Consider the following 21,884-nt stretch of genomic DNA (forward strand, 5'->3'; position numbering starts at 1 on the left):
GTCCCCAGGAAAGTGAGCTCAGGGTCTTCCTTGCTCTCTATGTCCCCTTTCTCTGGCATGATCCATAAATATTAAAAAATGCCTACTTTTTAAATATTTTTCTCCTGGCTAATGGAAAAAGTTGCTACTTGGTAAGCCTTCTCTCTGGAGGAAGGCAGAATTTAGTGGGAGTAAAGTACAATAAAAATAGCCCATGACACTAAAAAGCTGTTGTAGAGGGAGTAATAGGAGAGAAAGTTGTGATCAGATGGAATCTTCAATGAGTGATTTGGGAGGTAGAGGAGTTTCAGATGACAGAAGAGTCATGTAAAATGAGAGAGGTCACTGGAAATGGGGGGGGGGGGCAGTGTTGGATGAGTATGGCACAAGAGCTAGCTTAGATAATACGAGAAAGAAAATATAAGCTTGGGTAGGAATACAGGAAGATTTATAGATATGTAGGCAAGAACTGGAGACACTCCTATCTGATGGCTCCTACTTAATTTTTCAAGGAGGAATCCTCTAAGAGAAAAGAGACACATCGGTAGTTCAGAGATATGAAAACAGGACACAAGACAAGACTTGAAATAATCATTCTGAAAACTGTCCTAGTGGTTGATCAGTGAAAAAGAAAATGTATTGTGAAATGCAGAGAGTACAGCTGAAATAAGTGGCCATTATGTTCATCTGATTACTTCTTCTGAGCAGTAGTTCTAAAGTTTAGAGTAACATTAGAATCACCTGGAGCCACTACTGGACTGACCCTAGAATTGCATTTTTAGCAAATTCCCAGGCGATGCTACTGCTACTGCAGCTGGTTCTGAGACTACACTTTGAGAACCATTGCTCTAAGTCTTCCTCCATTCTAATGTTTCCAACTCCAAAATCCCTAAATTTGGTACATTTCACTTAAAAAAATCTTCTAAAAGCGATCTAGATAGAATTTCCTGATTCATCACCTCATTTTCCTGGTTCTCTGAATTCCTATAACAAATTTTCCAAGACTCACAACAATCTTAACCATTCATCATTACCCAACATAATCCTTTTTTCTAGTTAGGAGTTTTCTTCAGGTTTCATACAATTCTCACCCACCTCTACCACTATTCTTATCAAAGGGAATGTTCTCTACACCTCCTTACAATAATCTAAATATCAACCATGGGTCAAAGAACTTCTCTTTTATGAAGATTCCTGAGTTCTGGTCCAAACTGTTATTTTCCTTAATTGAAATGCCTTGTACCAAGAGTTTTTACCACCTAATTTTGTTTTTTTAGTCATCTTTAAAAATTCTCATTTATCTATATAAACCAATAGTAAGCTAATTGATGAGATATAAGGTCTTTATGCATTTTACATTTCCCACAAAGTGTTCAACGCTTTACTAAAGACATTATAGGTACTCAGTGGATCTTGTTTATTGAAGAAAATTCTCACATATATCAAGAAATTTAATATAGAATGAATTTTACCTTACTGTAAGTTATATATTTCTATTTATGTTCACATAGAAATCATAAATATAACTTTCTACAGAGTACAAAATAATTTTTTTAAAAAGCCTTGCATATACACCAGTGTGTACAAAATGCAAAACTTGCTAGGTAAACAGCCATGCTTTCCATTTGTTTATTCACTACCCAAGGATTCCTCATCACGTATTTTAATTATTATATTCTTCGTAAAACAGAAAATAAATATAGTAGGCTTGTCTTCATAGTAATACAGGAAAATGATTTTTCTTAGTTTGGCTAACTTGGATTAAAGAATGTAAAATGATGTTAGAGTTTTCTATTGAGTAGAAAATTTATATCTATACAATTTGTTTAATTTGAATATCCAGACTAAAGTCAGAATCAGAACTGCTTCTTACCTTAGTTCTACGCTTTATCTTTTACTGTAGATATTGATATCTACTGATATGAATCTACTGATATGGATCTACTGATATCTTCTTTGATATTGATCAAAATAATGATGATTGGCTTTATATATTATCATTATAACCATTCCCTATATTGCTTTCTTCTTATAGATATTAGGCCTACAAGATCCTAAAATACCTTGCCCAGAAAAACATTATTCTGGTTAAATTGTAAAGTGAATACATATTTTATTAGCTTCTGGCAAAACACTAAATATAAATATTCAGCCAAAAATTGTCAAATATGGGAAAGATAGAAAATAGGAATTAAACTCATGTGTTTATTTTTCATATATACCAAATAAAATTAAGATTTGTTCCATGATTTACTGAGGGAAATCATAACAACAAAATGATAAAAGTTTGTTTTCATTCTTTTATTTGAACCTTTGGCTTAGCTTAAAACAGGCTCATATTAATACAAAAATTTCTATGGATTTTTTTTTCTTTATTTAAAAAAAAAACTAAGGTGTCAGAAAAGTAATCTATATTTTTGGTCCAAGCCATATGTGGTTCTTCTAAGTCCTTCAGTTTCTCAGTCACATAACTCTTCCTACTGTTAAGTACACTTGGCTTTGTTTTTCTGTAATACTGGACCTCCAGATAATTCCCAATAAATTATCTTCAGAGGAAAGACAGATTAATTAGAGATTTTGCAGAGAAAAATTCCTACACAAAGCATGCCCTCGATACCAACTTTGATATATCATAGGACCAAAACTATATAAAAAATACCAGTATGTTTCTTTTTTTCTCCTAACCAAAGAAATAACTCAGGAGAATAGCTACTGTTAATCAAGTGGGAACACATTGATGAGATGGAAAGCAGAAAGTCTTTCTAAGCAAAGAAGTTGCCTTTATTAACTGCCTATCTCCTTCCTGATTTACTTGACTGCATTTTCACAACAAAGCTACATACTTTTGAAAATGAATGAAAACTTTTAGAAAAAAATTTTCATTCTATATATAAATATTATTCTTTTTACAATATTGTTTTACCAAAACCATATTAGGTAAAATTCCTTTAGGTTTTGTGAAAGGGTTTGACAAGGTTTCTAAAGAAGTCTATTTAATGCTACTGGGAAAAGGACGAGACAATCACACAAAACAAGTGACCACATACCAATTGCTGTCATGTAATCCCAGCGCTCAATGAGGCACATGTTGAAGATGAGGTGATCAGATGTTTGCCCTTGGCCAATAAGTGAAATCTGCCTCTCCAATTTCTGGCAAACAGATGAAGTCCAGCCAATAAGAAACCAAAATACTACCAGAAGTATCACCGCCAGCATTCTCATAACCCGTCCCCCAGTCATATATGGGATCCGTTGGGCTGTTCGTGAAAGAAACACTTTCAAAACCCTGGAAAAGCAAGACATCAAAATGTTAAGGGACAACTAAAAATCAGTAAAATTCTAAAATATTATTTTTCTAGGTGAAGTTTCAACCACCAAAATCTACTTATGCAGAGTTTTAACACAAAGAAAACCAGAAACAGTATTGCTTTTATTTTCACTTAGTTTCATTCTACTTTACCTTCCAATAGCAGAACAAATATCCTACATTAGGGGTGAGTGATTAAATAGATTTGGATAGAATGGAATTCTTTTGCGTATGTCTTAATATTTTAAGAAAAATTCTCAGGACTGTAGAAAGATCTGTAGAAAGGCAATGTTGCCCAAACAGGGTTTCTGAGGGATCAAAAAATAGTCCTGAAAGTGAGTAGTTGGCTTTTATAATATACTAAGTCAAAAACTTTCTTGAACCAGTTGTATTTTTACTGTAAGACATTATAAAATGTATTTTCTGAAAATGATTTTATATGATGCCCCTCTATAGCCACTTGATTACCTTATCAAAAATAAAAATAAATTAAGTATGAGAACAATGATGGGGCATTTACATACTAGAGCTACTCAATAAGATCACTGCATTATGAAGGGAATTGGGATAGCCTATAAGAAATGTAGTGATTTTTGGAATCTGGGTTGTTTTCTTGTATATATGACTCAAATAGCCAGGATTGAGAATTAGATAATATCTAAGAACTGTTCCATCTCTAAATATTGTGTGAAGATGAAATCTAAGTTACTATAACCTTTCTTTAATTTCACCTCTAGAATATTCTTAGCTGATTTTATTTAGTTTTAATTTTAAAGTTTATTTTATTGTTGAGAGTATTACAGATATCCCCCATTTCCCCCCTTTTGCCCTCCCCACCCATCTCCCCACCCCCAGGCCTTCACCTGTCTATCATCTGTGTCCATGGGTTATGCATATATGCATATACATTCTTTGATTAATCTCTTCCTGTCCCCTCCTTCCCACCTTCCCTCTGAGATCTGTCTGTCTGTTCCATGCTTCCATATCTATGGTCCTATTTTGTTGGTCAGTTTTTTTTTGTTCATTAAATTTCACATATAAGTGAGATCATGTGATATTTGTCTTTCTCTGACTAGCTTATTTTGCATAGCATAATAATCTCTAGGTCTATCCTTAGCTGATTTTAACTCCCACCCTCATTCTAATATTTTGCATTGCAAAATTGTTACTTAATTATCATGAGTGATTTATAATAGTATGAGGGTATCTGTAATAAATTTCCTTAATGCAAAAATAAATTCATTTCCCCAATGTTTCTATTCCCTATTCCATCTCATTCTTTCAACATTTTTTGTGAAGTATTCATATGAATTCTCTATAAAAATCATTATAAATCTAGAACTGAAACAAATGCACCTTAAATAGTCTAGATGTATTATGCGCTCTCTCTCTCTCTCTCTCTCTCTCTCTCGACCTTGGTAGCTCTCTCTGAACTAATACAATACATCCAGTAAAGAAAGTTATTTTCTAGCAGATTCTTATTTATTCTCTCCTCCCAACCCCCGTATCTCTAACTCCATTTTCCTTCAGCCAACAGACAGGGTGAAGTTATTTAATCCTAAATGAAACACACCCTCAATTTTTCTGTGGAATGGCATCAGAAAGATATTAGCATCAAATAAGAGTACAACAGATGATCTCTTCACTCTCCATTTCAGTGGCTCTCTAGATTAACAGTTATTCTCCATTCCCTGTGTAGACAGTGAGCACTGTCGGGCTAGCGCCCAGGTCTAAAAGTGCTACCTCTCTCTCTACTGTGCCTCAAACACCTCTGCTTCAACCAGTGCAATTTCTACTTCCTAAGAATCAGTGTGTTTATCCCCAAACTATGTCCATTGTTACCACCTTATTTAAATCATAAATAAAATAATTTTACAAGACTATGAGACAAAAGGAGACTTATTTGTATAAAATCTTGATTACTTTGATAAGAGTTCATAAAGATGAGTTGCTAAAATGAGCTGTTTTAATATCTTTTAATATATCGGGGTGGTCAATAAACAAAAACTAGAAAAAGGCTACACTTCAAATTACTTCAAAAAACTCTTTAGAGTCTCACTATTATTTAAAGAACCAACATTGTGAACAGTAAAGAATGTACTGTGGTGGTTTATACTAGAAGTCCCACACATCAGACTATGGTCAAAGAAGAGGCCTTATTTTATTTTCTTTTGCAATTTTTATTAATTTATTTTTGTTACAGATGTTTCTCCATTTTATTTCCCTAGACACCCTCCTCCCTATCCTACCCACCCACCCACCCCTGTCCCCAGCATTGTTGTCTATGTCCATTGGTTATGCATAAATGAATATAAATTCTTTGGTTTATCTCATCCCTCTCCCCCACCCTCCTCCTCTGAGGTATGTCAGTTTGAACCATACTCATTTCTATGTCTCTGGGTCTAAGAGGCCTTATTTAAAAAAATATATTGGTGAATGATAGTGTGTTTTCAATTAGAGTTTCTATACATTTTAAAAATATCTTTCTGCTTTAAATGTTAACAATTATTTGACCCGTTACTAATGCCATAAAAAGGCTTCTATTATCAGAAAATGAAACAATTCACAGAATTCTATCTTAGAAATGAGAGAAATTTTTTGGAAAATCAATATTTTGCAGTGCCAATATTATTTTATATAGAAGAAACTTGCAGCCACTATGCATACATAATTGTTTTTGGTTGTACCTAGATGAATTCTAAATGTTGAGTGACTAGGATCTCAAAAGAGGGAATCTCACCCATTTTTTTTTTCTTTTTTTTGGTCTTCAATATTTTGGCTAGGGCATAAAAAGAATTGTTTTACATTCTTGCTTGACTCAGTCTGAACATGTAAAGTATAATTATAATGAACAACATTCATAGAGTAACAACCATATACTAGGTATCATGCTAGGCAACATGGGAAGCACAAATTATGGTTCTTCTAAAAGCTTACAATTTAAATAGAAATAAGTGTACAAATATCTACCATATAAAACAGCATATATGGTATGCTGTATGTAGCTAGTAAGTCTAGTAAACTAACAGAGTAGATGGTATTTATCTAGGCCTTGATGGATATCAATAGATAAAAGTGGAGGAAAGTAGAGAAAACAAAAGGAGATATTCTAGTTGAAGAAAAATCATATAACAAAGTAAAAAGCAGGGAATTTTAAGTTATAATTGAGGGATAGTGTTTGGAACCTTTTGGCAAGAAAACTAGTTTTCCTCAACCCACAGGAACTCCTGGGAATTTGTCAAGTTCCTGCAAGGGGATTTCAGCAGTTTAAGAACCACTGCTTCAGAGAAGAATATTTTTTCAGTGGCCAAGATGTTGAAGATTTTCACTGTCTACAGTACATAAAACTCTAAACCTGAAAGACAGCTAACTGTGGATTTTAAAAATGATTCTAAAATATTTCTTTAAAATAATTTAAAGTATTTCTTAACCAGATAAGTTGGTCTTTTGTAGAGGAAATCTATGTGATCCCAATTCAGTATATTTTATTTATTTTTTAAACATTTTTTATTTTATTTATTTCAGATAGAGCAGGAGGGAGAGGAAGGAAGACAGAGAGAGAGAAACATAGATGTGAGAGAGACACATCAAGTGGTTGCCACTCACAGGACCCCAACTGGGGCCGGGGACAAACTGCGACCGAGGTACACGCCCTTAGTAGGAACTGAAATTTCTTTAGTCAACAGGCTGACACTCTAACCACTGAGCAAACCCGGCCAAGGCCCAGTTTGGTATCTTTTAAACAAGAAATTCCACTTCTATATTATCAAAATTTTTTATGACTCTTTAGATATTTATTGTAAAGTCTGAGAATTCAAGATTGTCATAGATCCCATAAACTCATTTCCAGACAGTAAAACCAAAACACAATTCCTCATGAGTCTCCCATTATATTGATTTTACTGGCTTTCAAGTTAGAGGACATACAACAACACAACTCTGCACTTTGATCTAAATATTTCAGGATTTTAGTTTTTTATAAAATGGAATAAGATAAATTTCTCTAGCATAGCCTTAAAATAAAATGAGAAAATTTTGCTATATCTTTAAAAAATGACTCTTGTTAGTTTATATGGGCTCACTCCCTAGAAATCAAGTTCTAAAACTAAAATCTTTAAGCATGCATTTATTTGAAATATAGCTGTATAATAAATACAATCAATAAACTTTTTATATAGATTACTTTTTCTACTATTTTTCACAGATTTTTAGGCTACTATCTGTTCAGAAAGTTGCACTATTTCTGAAGGCTAGCAGTAACATACAAGAAGATTGCAAGAAATTCTCAGAACTTAATATAAAAAGACATATTTAAAGTATACATTCAAATCTCATTATTAGTAGTAGATAAGTTCATAGAAATCATGTTTAAATGATGACAAAAAGGGCAACCCAGGAACTGGTGTCACTATATTGTCTGCCTCTATTTCACTTTCTTTAAGCATGCATTTATCTGAAATGTAGCTGTATAAAAAATACAATCAATAAACTTCTTATATAGATTTTCTACTATTTTTCATAGTTTTAGTCTCTATTGCAGATTCCTCTCCCTCGGTCTTCCCCTTATATGGCAGTGTTCCTCAGTGATCTCCCTAACAGCCCTCTTCTATTCTTGCTCTACACGTTGTATCCAGGAGATCTCTTCTACTCCTGTTTCAGTTCTCTACATGATGGTGAGTGCCTTCAGGTTAGATCTCTCTCCTGAGCTCACGATCTGAATACTCAGTGACCCACTGGAAATCAACGGGTCCCCAAATGAACTTTGATAGTTCTTCCTCATCCATATCCCAGATATTGAAAGAAAGATGAAGCATTTAATTTCTACCTTTTAAACATATTTCAAATCCTTTTATTTTGGTCCATTTCCCTGCCACTGCCACAGATCCTAGCCATCAATCTGCTCCTGTAGTAGCTTCCCGAGTAATCAGTCTCCATATTGATCTCGCCCACCTGTAATCCATATGCAACAGTGAAGCCATAATGATGTTTCTAAATTGTGCTTCTGATTATGTTGTTCCTGTTTACAGTACTTCAGTGGCTCTTCACCAAATCCAAGCTCCTTGATATGGTAGAAAGCTCTTAAAAATTGGTTCCCCCTTTTCTCAGCAGCCTCATCTCTAACCACTCTCCTCTTCCCAAGGTCGTATTGGTCCCCCTGGCTGATATGCAGGTGTCCTTTATCTGAACCTGTGCCCTTAGCTTTCCTCACTACCCTTCCCCTCACATATAACACCCGATTTAGCTAATTCCTACCCATTACTTCATGGCTCAGTTTAGATGTTCCTTGCTCTACGCCCGTGGTTCCCAAACCTGTAGTATCAACATTACCCAGAAACTTGTTAGAAATGCAAATTCTTGAGTCCCATCCAAACCCACCAAGTCAGAAACTATGGGGAAGTAGGGCCCAGAAATCTGTATTTTAACAAACCTGTTAGGTAAATTCTGATGGAGGCTATAGTTTGAGAACTGCTACTCTAAACAGTTTTTCCCAACAGGCCTGCAATTGGTGCTGGTGCCTTTCCAATGGGCTGCTGCTCTAGCCTATCAAATACATTTGTGAGTTTTTATTATGCTGACACCAAAATTTAAAGTCTCTAGTAATAGAAAGATTCGAGTTTTAGAATATTTGCATTTGTTGTGATACCGTATTTCTTTTGTTTACTAAAAAGAAATGCACATACATATCCTAAAACCACCCAGTCTTCTATTAATTTAATTGGAATAATTCTAAAGTTGTAAAGTTCTCTAGTAGAGTCAAGTTTCTATTCGTTTTACTGCCTTCCCAGAAATTCCAGAGGATAAATGCTTGTGATGAAACTCAATTCTCCAGCAAAGAGCCCTGGGAGTGGACTAAAAGCTGGAGTCACTCTCTGTCCGTTTGTTTTCAGAGGTCACAAATCCTCAAGCTTTTCATCAATTTCTCAAAATTTTATTTTCAGAAGTAAACTCAAGCTATTTCTTGGTCACTGGATGGATTAGATGTATATCAAAAATGATTGTCATCACCTAGACAGAAAAAGATTTTGACATTTTTCAGACATGAAGTTTAGCAAGATTATTGGGAGTGTAGTATATTTTGGGGGAGGACTAATTTAAATTGTAATACATATATCAAACCAAATAGTTATATAACTTCTAAAAGAATGATGTACATTATGCACTGACATGAAAACATGTCAATGACACAGTAAGTTTAAAAAGCAATATTAATTATAGTATCTCAAGTTATTGCTATTATAAGAAAGAAAACTCACAACTCAGTTTCCCCAATATAGGTATTTTTGTCAGTTTTATTTACCTGCTTGAGATCTCATGTTTCACATTGATATTTCTTTCTTTTCTTTGATTGTAGGTAGACGGAATAAAGAAGAGAGATAAAAAAAGAAAGAAGGAAGGAAGGATTGCAAGACGGTTGCCAAACATTCTATGGTTAGAGTTAGAAGAAACTCTGGGGATTATCTATTCTGAGTCCATTACTGTACAGAAGAGAAATGTGAGTCCCAGTGAGGGGAGTCATTTGTCCAAAGTCACACAGTCAGTGAATAGCAGAACCACTACAAAACTCTTATCTTTTATCTCACTTGAGTGCTTTGTTCAGTTATATCTTACCAAAATAGAACTCTTCTATCAGCTAGTTCCTGGGGAGTAGTGTCAGCAAAATTGTTGGAATAGGAACCTCCCAAAATCCATTCATCCATGAAAGCAATGAACAAACTGGCAATAACTATTAGAATCAACTTTTTTGGAACCCTGGAAACTAAAAGCCTATAAATTTTATGCTTAACTCAGCAAGATACTTAACCAAGGAAAAACAGCTGAATATAAGTAACAGAGATGTGTGGCATTTTAACATACCCTGGTCTTGTCACCCCCTCCCCAGCTCAGTGGTGGCTTTAAAGACAACATCCCATTGTCTTGGTACAGGTATCTAGTACTAGAAAACATAATGAATCTTACTCTCAAAGAATTGTCTTTTTTCCTTTTGACCACTCTTATGGCTCCCTACAGGACTAGTTCAAAGGGCCTACCTTTATTTTACCCAACTGGATAGTCTCCCAGTGCTGAGGTAGCTACGTGGGGGTCATTTTCCTAAAACATTTAAAGGCAAATGGATTAGTGAGTTACCTGGGGCAAGAGATAATGGTTGGGGCAAACAATAGACTAAAAAATAGGAGAAAAGGCTGAGGAATAAGATACACTGGGGAACAAGGACTTTGAAAAACTCCCATATATTCTTGGATAAATAGAAGGTTGAAAAATGCTCAAAAAAGACCTGAGAAGGCCCTAAGCGCTCACCTCTTGCTGACCTGAGGCTCTGCCCAAGCAGGAAGTAAAGTATAAGGCAAAGTTGTAAAGTACTTGGCTAAATGTTAAAGGCATATCCTAACACATACACACACACACACACACACACACACACACTCCATGTACAAAGAAAGAAAATTATAAGTTATTTTTTTCCAGGCTTTAAGGAAGTCTGTTGAATCACTAGCTAAGCACTAAGCCAACAGAACTTCAGTGACTATATATAACAAACAATACAGATACTACAGAATTAGTTCAGAAAAGTCACCAAACAACAGCAACTACAACAAACAACAACTCCCAGGGAGGAGAATCTAATTCCAGATTTACTACATTATAATATTCAAAATGTCCCATTTTAAAAATCGAGACATGCAAAAAAAGTGTATGGCTCACACACATGAAAAGGAGAAATTCATAGGAACTGTGCCTGAGGAAACCCAGGCATTATACTTACTAGAAAAAATATTTTAAATCAACTCTCTTAAATCTACTCAAAGAGCTAAAGAAAGCCATGCACAAAGAACTAGAGTAAATCAGGAGAATGATGTTTTATCAAATAGAGGTTATTGATAAATAAATAAATAGAAATCAATTTAAAAAATAGAAATTCTGGAATTGAAAAGTGTGATGAGTGAAAAAAAAACACTTCATTAAGAGATTCAACAGCAGATTTGACCAGGCAGAAGAAAGAATCAGTGTATTTAAGATAGGTCAATTTAGGTTTTCCAAGATGAGAACCAAAAAAGAAAATAAAATGAAGAAAAATGAACAAAGCCTAAGAGACCTGTGTGATAAATTACCAAAAATATTAAGATACACATAATGGGGGTTCCAGAAAGATAGGAGACAAATAACCCAGAAAAATATTTGAAGTAAAAATAGCTGAAACATCCAAAATTTGATGACATACATGAATTTCCACATTCAAGTAGTTCAAGTAACTCAAAGTAGGATAAACTCGAAGAGATTCACAGTAAGACACATTATGATCAAACCATTGAGAGCTAAAGACAAACAGAAAATCTTAAAATCAGCCAGTTAAAAGTCACCTGTCAGATACAAGACATTGTCAGTAATAGTGAGAACAAAATAAAAATTTTCAGAAATAAACATTTCTTAAGTTTTTTTTTAAATCTATCATCAGAAACCATGGAAGCAAGAGGGCAGCGGGATGACATATTTAAAACACTGAAAGAATAAAAAGAACTATCAATAAAGAATTCTGTATCTGTCAAAATTCTATTTTAAAAATGAAGGGGAAATTAAAACAATCCCAGATAAACAAAACTGAGATAGTTTGGCAGTAGTAGACATGCCCTACAAAAAATGCTAAAACAAAAGGACACTAAATAGTAACTTTAATATATATATATATATATAAAAAGGAAGAACATTGGTAAAGGTAACTAAAGTAGGTATAAAAGTCAGTATTAATGTACCTTGGGTTTTTCCTATATGATTTAAAAGACAACTATATAAAGCAAGAAGTATAAATCTATGTTAATGAGAACATAATGTTTAAAAATAGACTTGTGACAATAACAAGGTAAAAAGGGGGACAGAACTTCATAACATTCTTTGCTTATGACTAAACAAGGGCCAGCTGTACAAGGGCCAGTTGTATTCTTTTTTGCGTTTTTCTCTCTACCACATTCTAAAATGGTCCACATCCACTAACATCATCTCCAACCTTCCATTTTCAGGTCACCTACCAGGCCGCCTGCCTGGATACTGTACCTTCTTGCTGACAACTATAGTGGATACTACATACATTATGAGTATATGTTTGCTCTACCTATTTATCAATATTTTAAGTATAAATATTCTTGCAGATAGATCTTTGTGCATACCAAAATTTTTCTTTAGATTTGTAAAAATAAGATAATTCAGTTCTAAAAATGTTCTTGATATGTGTGTGTGTGTGTGTGTGTGTGTGTATATATATATATATATATATATATATATATATATCACCAAATATTTCCAGTGGATTATACCCATTATAATCTTTTAAGCAGAGCATGAGCCTGTCTCCCCCAACTGGAAATTGCATAGTATTGACAATTATGGTTTTTAATAAAGAAATTTTATATTTGAATTAATCCAAAATCGAGCCACAGTGCATCTTTGTGCTCTGCTTTAATTACCAGTTGTAGTCAACATTTAAAAAAATGTAGGTTGTTTTTTTTGTTTGTTTTTTGCCAATTGTCTTTCTTCTCCTTTGAATTATCTGCTCACAGCTTTAGCCTTTTTTATTTATATTAACTCTATATGGTAGCCATTAGACATGGTGGCCTTTTAATTTCAGTTTCTATTTGTTTGTAGCTAATGTATAGAAGTACAACTGAATTTTGTATATTAATCTTGTATATGCCAACGTTGCTTACCTTGTTTACTAGTTCTAACAGTTTTTTGGTGGATTCCTTAAAATTTTCTTTATAGAAGATCATGTCAACTGCAACTAGTTTTACCTTTTCCTTCGACTTGGATATCTTTAATTTCTTTTTGAGACTTACTTTCTGGACAACATTAAATAGAAGCTGAAATAAGCCAAAATTCTTGTTTTGTTCTTAAACATAGGGGGATAAACTTCAGTCTTTCATTATTAAGCATGATGTCAGTCGTGGGTTTACATAGATCATTTTTATCTGGATAAGACAGTTCCCTTCCATTCCTAGTGTGTTGAGTGTTTTTATCATGAAGAGTGTGTTGAATTTTGTCAAGTGCTTTTTCTGCATTTGTTGAGATGATCATGTGGTTTTCGTTCTTTAGTATATTAATACACAGTAATACATGAATTGGTTTTTGCATGTGGAACCACTTACATTCCTGGGCTAAATCCCACCTGATTGTGATGTATAATCCTTTTTATAGGTTTCTGGATTGTGTTTGCTAGTATTGTGTTGGACTTTTTGTATCTATATTCATAAGATATTGATCTGTAGTATTGTTTTCTTGTGATATTATTTGTATGGATTTGGTATCAGGGTAACGCTGGCCTCTTAGAATGCACAGAGAAGTGTTGCCTTATCTATTTTTTCAGGAAGGTTTATAAAGAATTGGTATTAATTCTTTAAATCTTTGGTATAATTAATCAGTGAAGCCACCAAGTACTACAGCTTTGTGTGTGGGAGGTGGAGGGTGTGTGTGTGGGGGTGTTGATTACTAATTAAATGTCTTTACTTGCTTCAAGCCTATTGAAATTTTCTATTTCTTCTGAGTCAGTTTCAAGAATAGCTATCTAGGAATAGCTAGGGATAGCTAGGAATAGCTGGAATAGTTGTGTATTAGGATTTCTTGTTCACACAACTCCTGTCTTTTGGACTGGAGACATACATTCTGGGTAATGAACACGAGGATAACCAGAGGCCAGATGAGCCACTGGCATGTTAGAAGGAATGCCACAAGATTACCAATAGTTATATCTAAAAGAAAGTAGTCTAAATACACAAATTAAAGGGTAGAGATTGTCAGATTAGATTTAAAAAGCAGGACCCAACTATATGTTTTTCTTTCTAATAAATACCCTTTAAATATAAGACAAAAATGAGTTAAAAATAAAATGATGGAAACAAAGAAAAAAGATATACTATGCTAACTCTAATCAAAAGAAACCTGGAATTGCCATATTAATACTAGACAAAGTAGATTTCAGAGCAAAGAATAGTACCAGGAATAATGAATGTCATTTCATAATGATAAAAGAGTCAATCCATGAAGAGGACATAGCTCTAAATGTTTAGGCATCTAAGAATAGAACTTCAAGATATGTGAAGCAAAAACTAAAAAAACTGAGAAGAAAAATAGGCAAATAAGAAAATTTCTAACCACTCTCTTGATATTAATAGAACAAGTAATTAGTAAGGACATAAAGACTTCAACAACAATACAGTGATACCTCGGTTCTCGAACATAATTCGTTCCAGGAGGACGGTCGAGAACCGAATTGTTCGAGAACCGAAGCAATGAAACCAATAGGAAAGCGGACTCCACAAAGCGTGACTCTCTCTCTGCACTCACACTGATGACGCAAGCAAGGCGCGCTGGGCCGAATGAACGCCATTCGGCTCAACTCGGCTCATCTCGGAAGTTTGAGTTCCAAATATTTGTTCGGATTCCGAGACAAAAGTTTCTCGAATCTCCATTTGGTCGAAAACCGAGGCGTTCGAGAACCGAGGTATCACTACTGAACAGCCCCCAAACAGCAGAGGACACGTTCTTCCAAGTGCCTATGAAACGTTTACCAAGAAAGATTATATTCTCTTCCTCCCTCTCTCCCTCTCCCTCAATCTGAAGATGAATGCAAAAAGTGTCCTCGGGTGAGAATAAAACAAAACAAAACAAAACAACAACAACAAAATGCTTTTATCTATAATTTTTTCTAAAAGGCACTCATTGATGTTAAAGGTTCTATATGTGTACAAACCTCTAGCTAATCATTTATTGCTAAGAGTCAAATGACTTTGGATCTTTTCTGTTTCATTAAAAAAAAATTCAAGTGGTAAAATACCTCTAGAGAAATTGTTTAAATTTCATTCTCACTCACTGATATTCAGTGAGTTATAAAAAAAAAGAGGGAGAGAGAGAGAAAGTAAAGTTATTTATAAATCTAATTTTAAAAAATTTCTTAAAATTCCAATATTAAAGATAGATAGTTCTGAAACATGAATGTGAAACCTGTATGCTCTACGATTTTACCTTAAGCACGTCATTTTTCTCTAGGGTATCTAGTCATTTCCTGGTTATATGCAAGGCATGGGTATATAAGGTCTTGTTCAGATGTTTTCTAATTTACCTCTGAAGTTAAGTACCATTCTTTGGCTTTGGAACTTACTCAGCTTCGTACTGACAGAGATTCTTTCCTTGGTCAAACTTTAGTCAGGCTCCTCTGAGCCCTCTCCTCAACTGGGCCCAGACTTTTACTTCTGTGTCTTTGCACTGCCCAATTTAATAAGAATCTTGATAAATTAGTCAGTTTAGTGAGACTCTCCCACCCTTGATGTGAAATCACCCTGGACTGCCAAATTGGTTTAGCCAGAAATTTTCTTTTTCACCTGATATATCCTCTTAGTAATTTTCCATGCACTCAACTGCCTCTTGCTCCTTGACTATAAATCCCCACTTTTTCCTGTTGTATTCAAAATTAAGCCCAATCTCTCTCCCCTACTCAAAAACCCCATTATAGTTTTTACCCTGAATTCTTTAATAATTCTACAAGAAGTGTCAGAATGAATTTTTCTTTAACACTGTCCAAAATAGTACACCTGCTGGCAGGGAAAGAGACCTTTCTCAGAAGATGAAGAATGAGGTCCTTTTCTCTGGGGCAATGTGATTCTTAAGAAATGTCACGATAAGTAATTCTCCACTTGAATGTAGGCAGCCAGTAAAGATGAGAAATCACAGTGAGTTCAGCAGAGGGTATACCTGAAGAGCATATCACTACCAGCATCCACATGACAAAGTCTTCCCGTTTCCTGGTCAAAATGCAATGTATACAGTTACATGTCCAAAGGCCACTTTCTTGATGTATTATTTTACTAAGGTCGCTGAACCAGTGTTAAAATTGTTTCATGTTAAAACCCTCTAAGCTACCCTGGCTGGTTTTGCTCAGCGGTTAGAGCATCAGCCCGCGGACCAGAGAGTCCCAGGTTCGGTTCCCACTAAGGGCACGTACCTTAGTTGCAGTTTGTTCCACCCCCTCCCCCCACCAGCCCCGGTTGGGGTCGTGTGGGTGGCAACCACTTGACGTGACTCTCACATTGATGTTTCTCTCTCTATCTTCCTCCCTCTCTCCCCCTTGCTCTGTCTGAAGATAAATGCAAAAATGTTCTCGGGTGAGGACTACAAAAAACAATCAAACAGAAAAACCCCTGTAGGCCATAATTTCAGGCCTTAAACACCATTCATCTGTGTGGTGGGATGAATTCAAGAAGTCTTTCAGAAGATCCTGTGTATGCCCATAGACACCTGCTTAGCCACCTAACAACAAAGGTTATTATTTGTTTGGCTTTCATAAATGAGGGCTAACCAACAATTTGATCAATGGTCTGTCAAGGCATATGACCTGTATTTAATACACAAAGTCTAACACCTGTCCTTCAAGCATTTGCCCCAGGCTCCATCTCAAATTCCCTGCCACCCAGTGGTTATCACAAGTTTAACTTTTCTATATAGTGACCCACTTGCTTTTCTTTCTTTTGCTCTTTTAAAAAGTTAGGCTATCTACTATATTTTATGTATCTTTAAAAAATACATTCAACAAATAAATATAAATATATTCTAGTCACTTTTCAAAATTTTTTAGAAAACAAACATATATATGTATATATATATACATGTATATGTATATATATATATATATACACACACACACACACACACACACACACACACACACCTTCCCACAAAGTGCAGACTACTTGCTGCTGCTGAGCACAGCAGAGAAAGCTGCTATGGAGCACTGGGTAATATAAAACAAGAATCCCTAGTCCACAGTGAGAAGCAGACTTTCCACAGCTTGCTTAAATAGTTGTTTTAAATATAGTATGAAAAAGTTTTTTTTACCCTTGATTAGCCTTGGAAAAAGGAAAAGGGAGTCTGTTTTAAAAAAACATATTAAAAGAAATAGAAAACTGTTCTTTTAGCATTATGTTTCTTAATCTCTCTCCATCCCCTTTCATTTAAAACATTTCCTTATTTTGTGTCCTTAAAATACATGTGGGCTTTTCTAAGCCTAGTGACACTGCCTTTCCAAGTTTCTTAAAACCAACTGACAACTAGTCAACCAATCAACCATCCAAGCAACCCACTCATTCACCACACAACTACCCAACCAATCTAGCTTAGCAACTATTCTGTGAGCCATCCACCCAGCAAGGTGCCAGGCAGTGCTTAGGTCTGCCCTACATCACTCATACACAAAGTCATATGTATGCCCACCAAATGAAATTCCCTTTTACAAATTAACCTTCTTCATTTTTGCCTTCTTCAGTTCTATTTTTCCTTATGATCTACCCTGAGCTCCTAAACCTATACCATTCTTCCTTCTCTGTTTTTCCAAAGAGGAATTAACAGTTTAAGATTCAAATATATTGCTTTACGTGAATGGCCTGTCAGTGAGGTGGGGCAGTGGGATTTGTCTGCCCTGAGTAGAGGTAACAAAGCGGCCCATCTGTGTGTAAAAAATTTAAGGCACTAATAAAGACAATAAAAGTTGGCTTGCTTTTCATTATCACCATGTGATGGTGATTCTAAATGTCAGTGATAAAATATCCCTCCCTGAAGGGGAGGACCACTCTCAACACTCCCCCAACTTACACACTCCTGTATTGCACTGTTAATACACAAAGGGCTCTTTTGCAATTTTCTTTTGGATTGGTATGATCAGTCTTTGGCTGTGTGACTCTCAAAAGTGGGAGATTTAGTAAAAGTGAATGAGACCTTAAAGTTCCCATGTCAAATGGTGTTATTTGTGTAATAGAATGAGGTCCTGTTCTTTTTCATATTTGCTTCAAGGTTTCAGAGCTGCTGGGATTCTGTAACCACTACAATCAGTCAGTGAGAGACCAGGAGATGAAGAAAGAAACGTTCAATAATTTTACTAAGCCTTCAGTGAAATGGCTGAAATAAAATAAAACTCAAGTCTTTTTTGCCTACCTTATTCTCAAAGGACTTTAACAGGCATTTTATTTTATTTCTTTATTGATGTTAGAGAGAGAGAGGAAGGGAGAGGGAGAGGGAAATAGAAACATCAATGACAGAGAACATTGACTGGCTGCTTTCTGCATGCTCTTCTCTGGGAATCAGGCCCACAACCTGGGCACGTGCCCTAACTGGGAATTGAACCGGCAACTTCTCAACCACTGAACCACACCAGCTGGGCTAACAGGCACTTTATATATCAGTGCTGATAATGTCCTTAGAATTTTCTGCCTAGAGAGGTAGAATTTACTTTTTTTTTTTTTAAATCTTGAAATAAAAAATGAAGGTCCCATGAAAATTAATCTATGAAATTCATGGGACATTATCTCTTAGTTCAGGCCACCAATCCATCAATCTACTTTTGGTCAAGTACCCTAAAGCTTGGTTCTTTGGTTTTCCCTTTAATTCCGTTACTTCCCCATACCTTTTCAATGAATTTACTTTTTGCTTAATTGAACCATAGTCAGTACCTGTGGTTTGCAATAAAAACCCTTACTTGATATATTTACATATATCCCAATCATGCTTAGTCTTTACAACAACTTTAGAAGTGAGGTGAAAGAAAATGAATTCTCAGATGTTAAAGTTATTTATTCTTGGTTGTATAAATAGTGGCAGAACTGGACTACAAATTCAGATTTGTTAGGATTTATGTCTTCCTATCATGTTACTACAAGGTCTTAAAAGTCCATTCTTCAGGGCCATATGTTGTTTGACTCTAAGAGAGAACCCCAACAAGAACATTCCTTGCAGTCCCGGTTACTATAACCATCTACCCATTCACTCACTTAACAAGTCCCTGAATACAACGCACCCTTGAACACAGTTTTGTACAGAGTGGGTCCACTTAGAGCTGAATTTTTTTCAAAAAGTACTGTGAATGCATTTTTCTCTTCCTTATGAATTTCTTAATAACACTTTCCTTTCTCTAGTTTGTTTTACTGTAAGAATACAGTGCATAGTACATATAATATGCAAAATATGTATTAATCGACTTTATGTAATTGGTAAGGCCTCCAGTCAGCAGTAGGCTATCAATGGGTAAGTTTTCATGGAGGCAAGAATTATACGTGAATTTTTTACTTCATTGGGTCGGTGCTCCTAACCCCAGCAATGTTCAAGGGTCAACTGTGTATGAGCGGTTCAAGGTGCAGTACTAAGAATGGGAAATACAAAGCTGGTTCGGTTCTGCCAGTTACTTCCATCAGGTTGCTCACATTCCTCTGAAAAGCTGATTGTTCACTTAATAGACTTAAACAGTATCAGAATCAGTTAAATTTAAGCAATACGGAAAAGAACAGAATATAATATAAAGCCATATGGTTCAGGCAGGATAAGAATAATTCAGCTCATTAAATTGGAAACAGTTTCTACTCAATTTAAGCTTTCAGTAGGGTAATTCTTCACAGCAATGACTTCTAGAAACACAGTCAGAGAGAAAATGGTTTTATTTCCTGTCTTTAAAATAAACAAAAGGATGATGAAATAATCTAGTTCCCTAAATTTCAATTCTCAGTTTACATCCCTCAAGATTTCTGTCTATATTGGCACAACAGCTAATATGTACTTTAAATCAACTTTTATTTATTACTTTATAATATTTTGAAAGAAAACTTTGTAGTGCTACTTTCAATGAAAAATGGATAACCTATAAATAGGAAGTAACTGTGAAAATAAATACAGTGCAACAAAGTTAATAAATTTTACCTAGGTAGTATTGCATTGGAAAGCTCTCAGTCTGATTTGATCTACTCAATGTTGCAAAGGAAGATTAGCAACTGTTTGGCAGGTGTTATAAAGACCTACTAGTTCCACACTAATTTTTCTCTTGGAAATAATCAGAAAGATGGAAAGAGAACCTGAACGGAAGAGTTTTCTCATTACACGATTCCGTGCTATTTAATCCTGCATTTGCATCCCACCAAACAGCTTCTTGCAAACCATAGTGTTCCAGATACTTGAGGACATACAGTGAGGTAGGGGAATATGAATGTATTATATGTGGAGAGAAGTGATGGAAGCAGCTTCTAAGTCTGCACCTGACATTTTTATTCATTCACTCACCAACTAGTATGTATGAAATACCTTCCACGTGTCAGTCATTGTACTAAGACCCGGGGATACAATGGTAAGACCCTCGATTCAAAAAGAAAGTAAACTAGGTAAAAATTAAGAACATAATTAAATAAGCAAACCTAATAGATGCGAAGTGCTAGACTCACAGGAAGGGAGGTCATTTTCACATCTCAACAGGTCACCCAGTCATTCAGAATTTCTAGAAGTCTTATTGTCTATTTTAAGCTGTCAATTTCTCATTTCGTTTTGTGAATGAGCACCGGTTAAAAAAGAGCTTTCATGTAAGGAATGGAAATCAGTAGGCACTTGAAGAATAGAAGGACAAAATAGCAAAGTGTGCTGTGATATGGAAAGAATAAAGTGGGCATCAGAAAGAACATTAGAAATTGCTTTATTCTTCCCTTTCTTAGAAATAGAGGCCTATGCTTTCTTTAACATTTTTATTGAATTAATTGGGGTGACATTGGTTAATAAAATTATATAGGTTTCAGTGGTATGATTTCTTAGAGTTAGCTGCTGAACTGTTTTAAACTAGACATCCTGAAATCCAACCCAACATTCTTTGTACTATTTGATATATTGAGAGTTAAGGATATTTACAGTTTTTTCTCCAAAAGATAAGCATACCCAGTAAATAAATACCCCCCCCCATAAAGAAAATGAAATGGATAGTATGTAGTAGACAGTACAAGGTTCACATTTTCAGAAATGTTGGAAGGGGATGCATTTAAAGACAAATATAATACATATTATGGCAATTAAGATAAATTGTTGGATGAGCCATATTAAAATACTTTTATTGAGAAAAACTCATGGTCAGATTAGCATGAAAATAGAAATGGCTTATTGGGGTCATCAAACCAGCTTTAAAGCTGAGCAGCATAAAAGGCTCCCTCTATAGAACCACAGTTTTATCCTGCAGGAGATACATATTTTTCTCCTGAGCTTGTTGGCACCACTACATTGAGAAAACTTGGAAAAAGGAGGCAAGAAAAAGCCATGGAATCATTTCCAGCCATCCCTAGGCTTTATGAATGGCAATTTATTTTATTGACTCTTTAAAAAGTAGGTGGCTTTGAAATAAAATATAAAGTAATTTACAGTATTCTCCAATTTGCCAAGTTGCTCATTATTGGAGCACATTGGCTAAGAAGGAGAGCCAGAATCACTATATATTTTTTTTCAATACCACCCACAGAATATCAGCAGCATTACCCTGGGGCAGGAAACTTGAGAATAGATGACAGTAGTTTTAGTCAAATAAGCATATGACTGAATTTTATGATACAGCTTTCTTTATTAGCTCTAGACCTGGATTATTATTTCAACTGTATTGTCTTTGTATTTCTTCTTGTTCTTAACTATCAGTACTGTTTTACATTCATTCTAAACTTATTTTTACTCAGAATTAACCTTTCCAATACCAATGGCACATTTTATTAAAGCATGTCATTTAAATTCAGTTGTATTAAAGATTTTCCTAGAGAATCCTAAAAATATTGCCTAAATATAA

The 21,884-nt window shown here is 34.9% G+C and overlaps 1 protein-coding gene across 1 annotated transcript in view; it reads right to left on the minus strand.

Annotated features, from left to right (window-relative positions):
• Positions 1 to 21,884, minus strand: part of GPR158 (G protein-coupled receptor 158) — a 434,634-nt gene that overhangs the window by 20,458 nt on the left and 392,292 nt on the right. Inside the window, exon 7 of the mRNA XM_036281655.1 lies at positions 3,027 to 3,265. Within this exon, the coding sequence (XP_036137548.1) occupies positions 3,027 to 3,265 (239 nt within the window). The remainder of the gene's footprint in view (positions 1 to 3,026; positions 3,266 to 21,884) is intronic.

This window comes from Molossus molossus, unplaced genomic scaffold (assembly GCF_014108415.1).
Source record: "Molossus molossus isolate mMolMol1 unplaced genomic scaffold, mMolMol1.p scaffold_m16_p_1, whole genome shotgun sequence".
Lineage (NCBI taxonomy): Eukaryota > Metazoa > Chordata > Mammalia > Chiroptera > Molossidae > Molossus > Molossus molossus.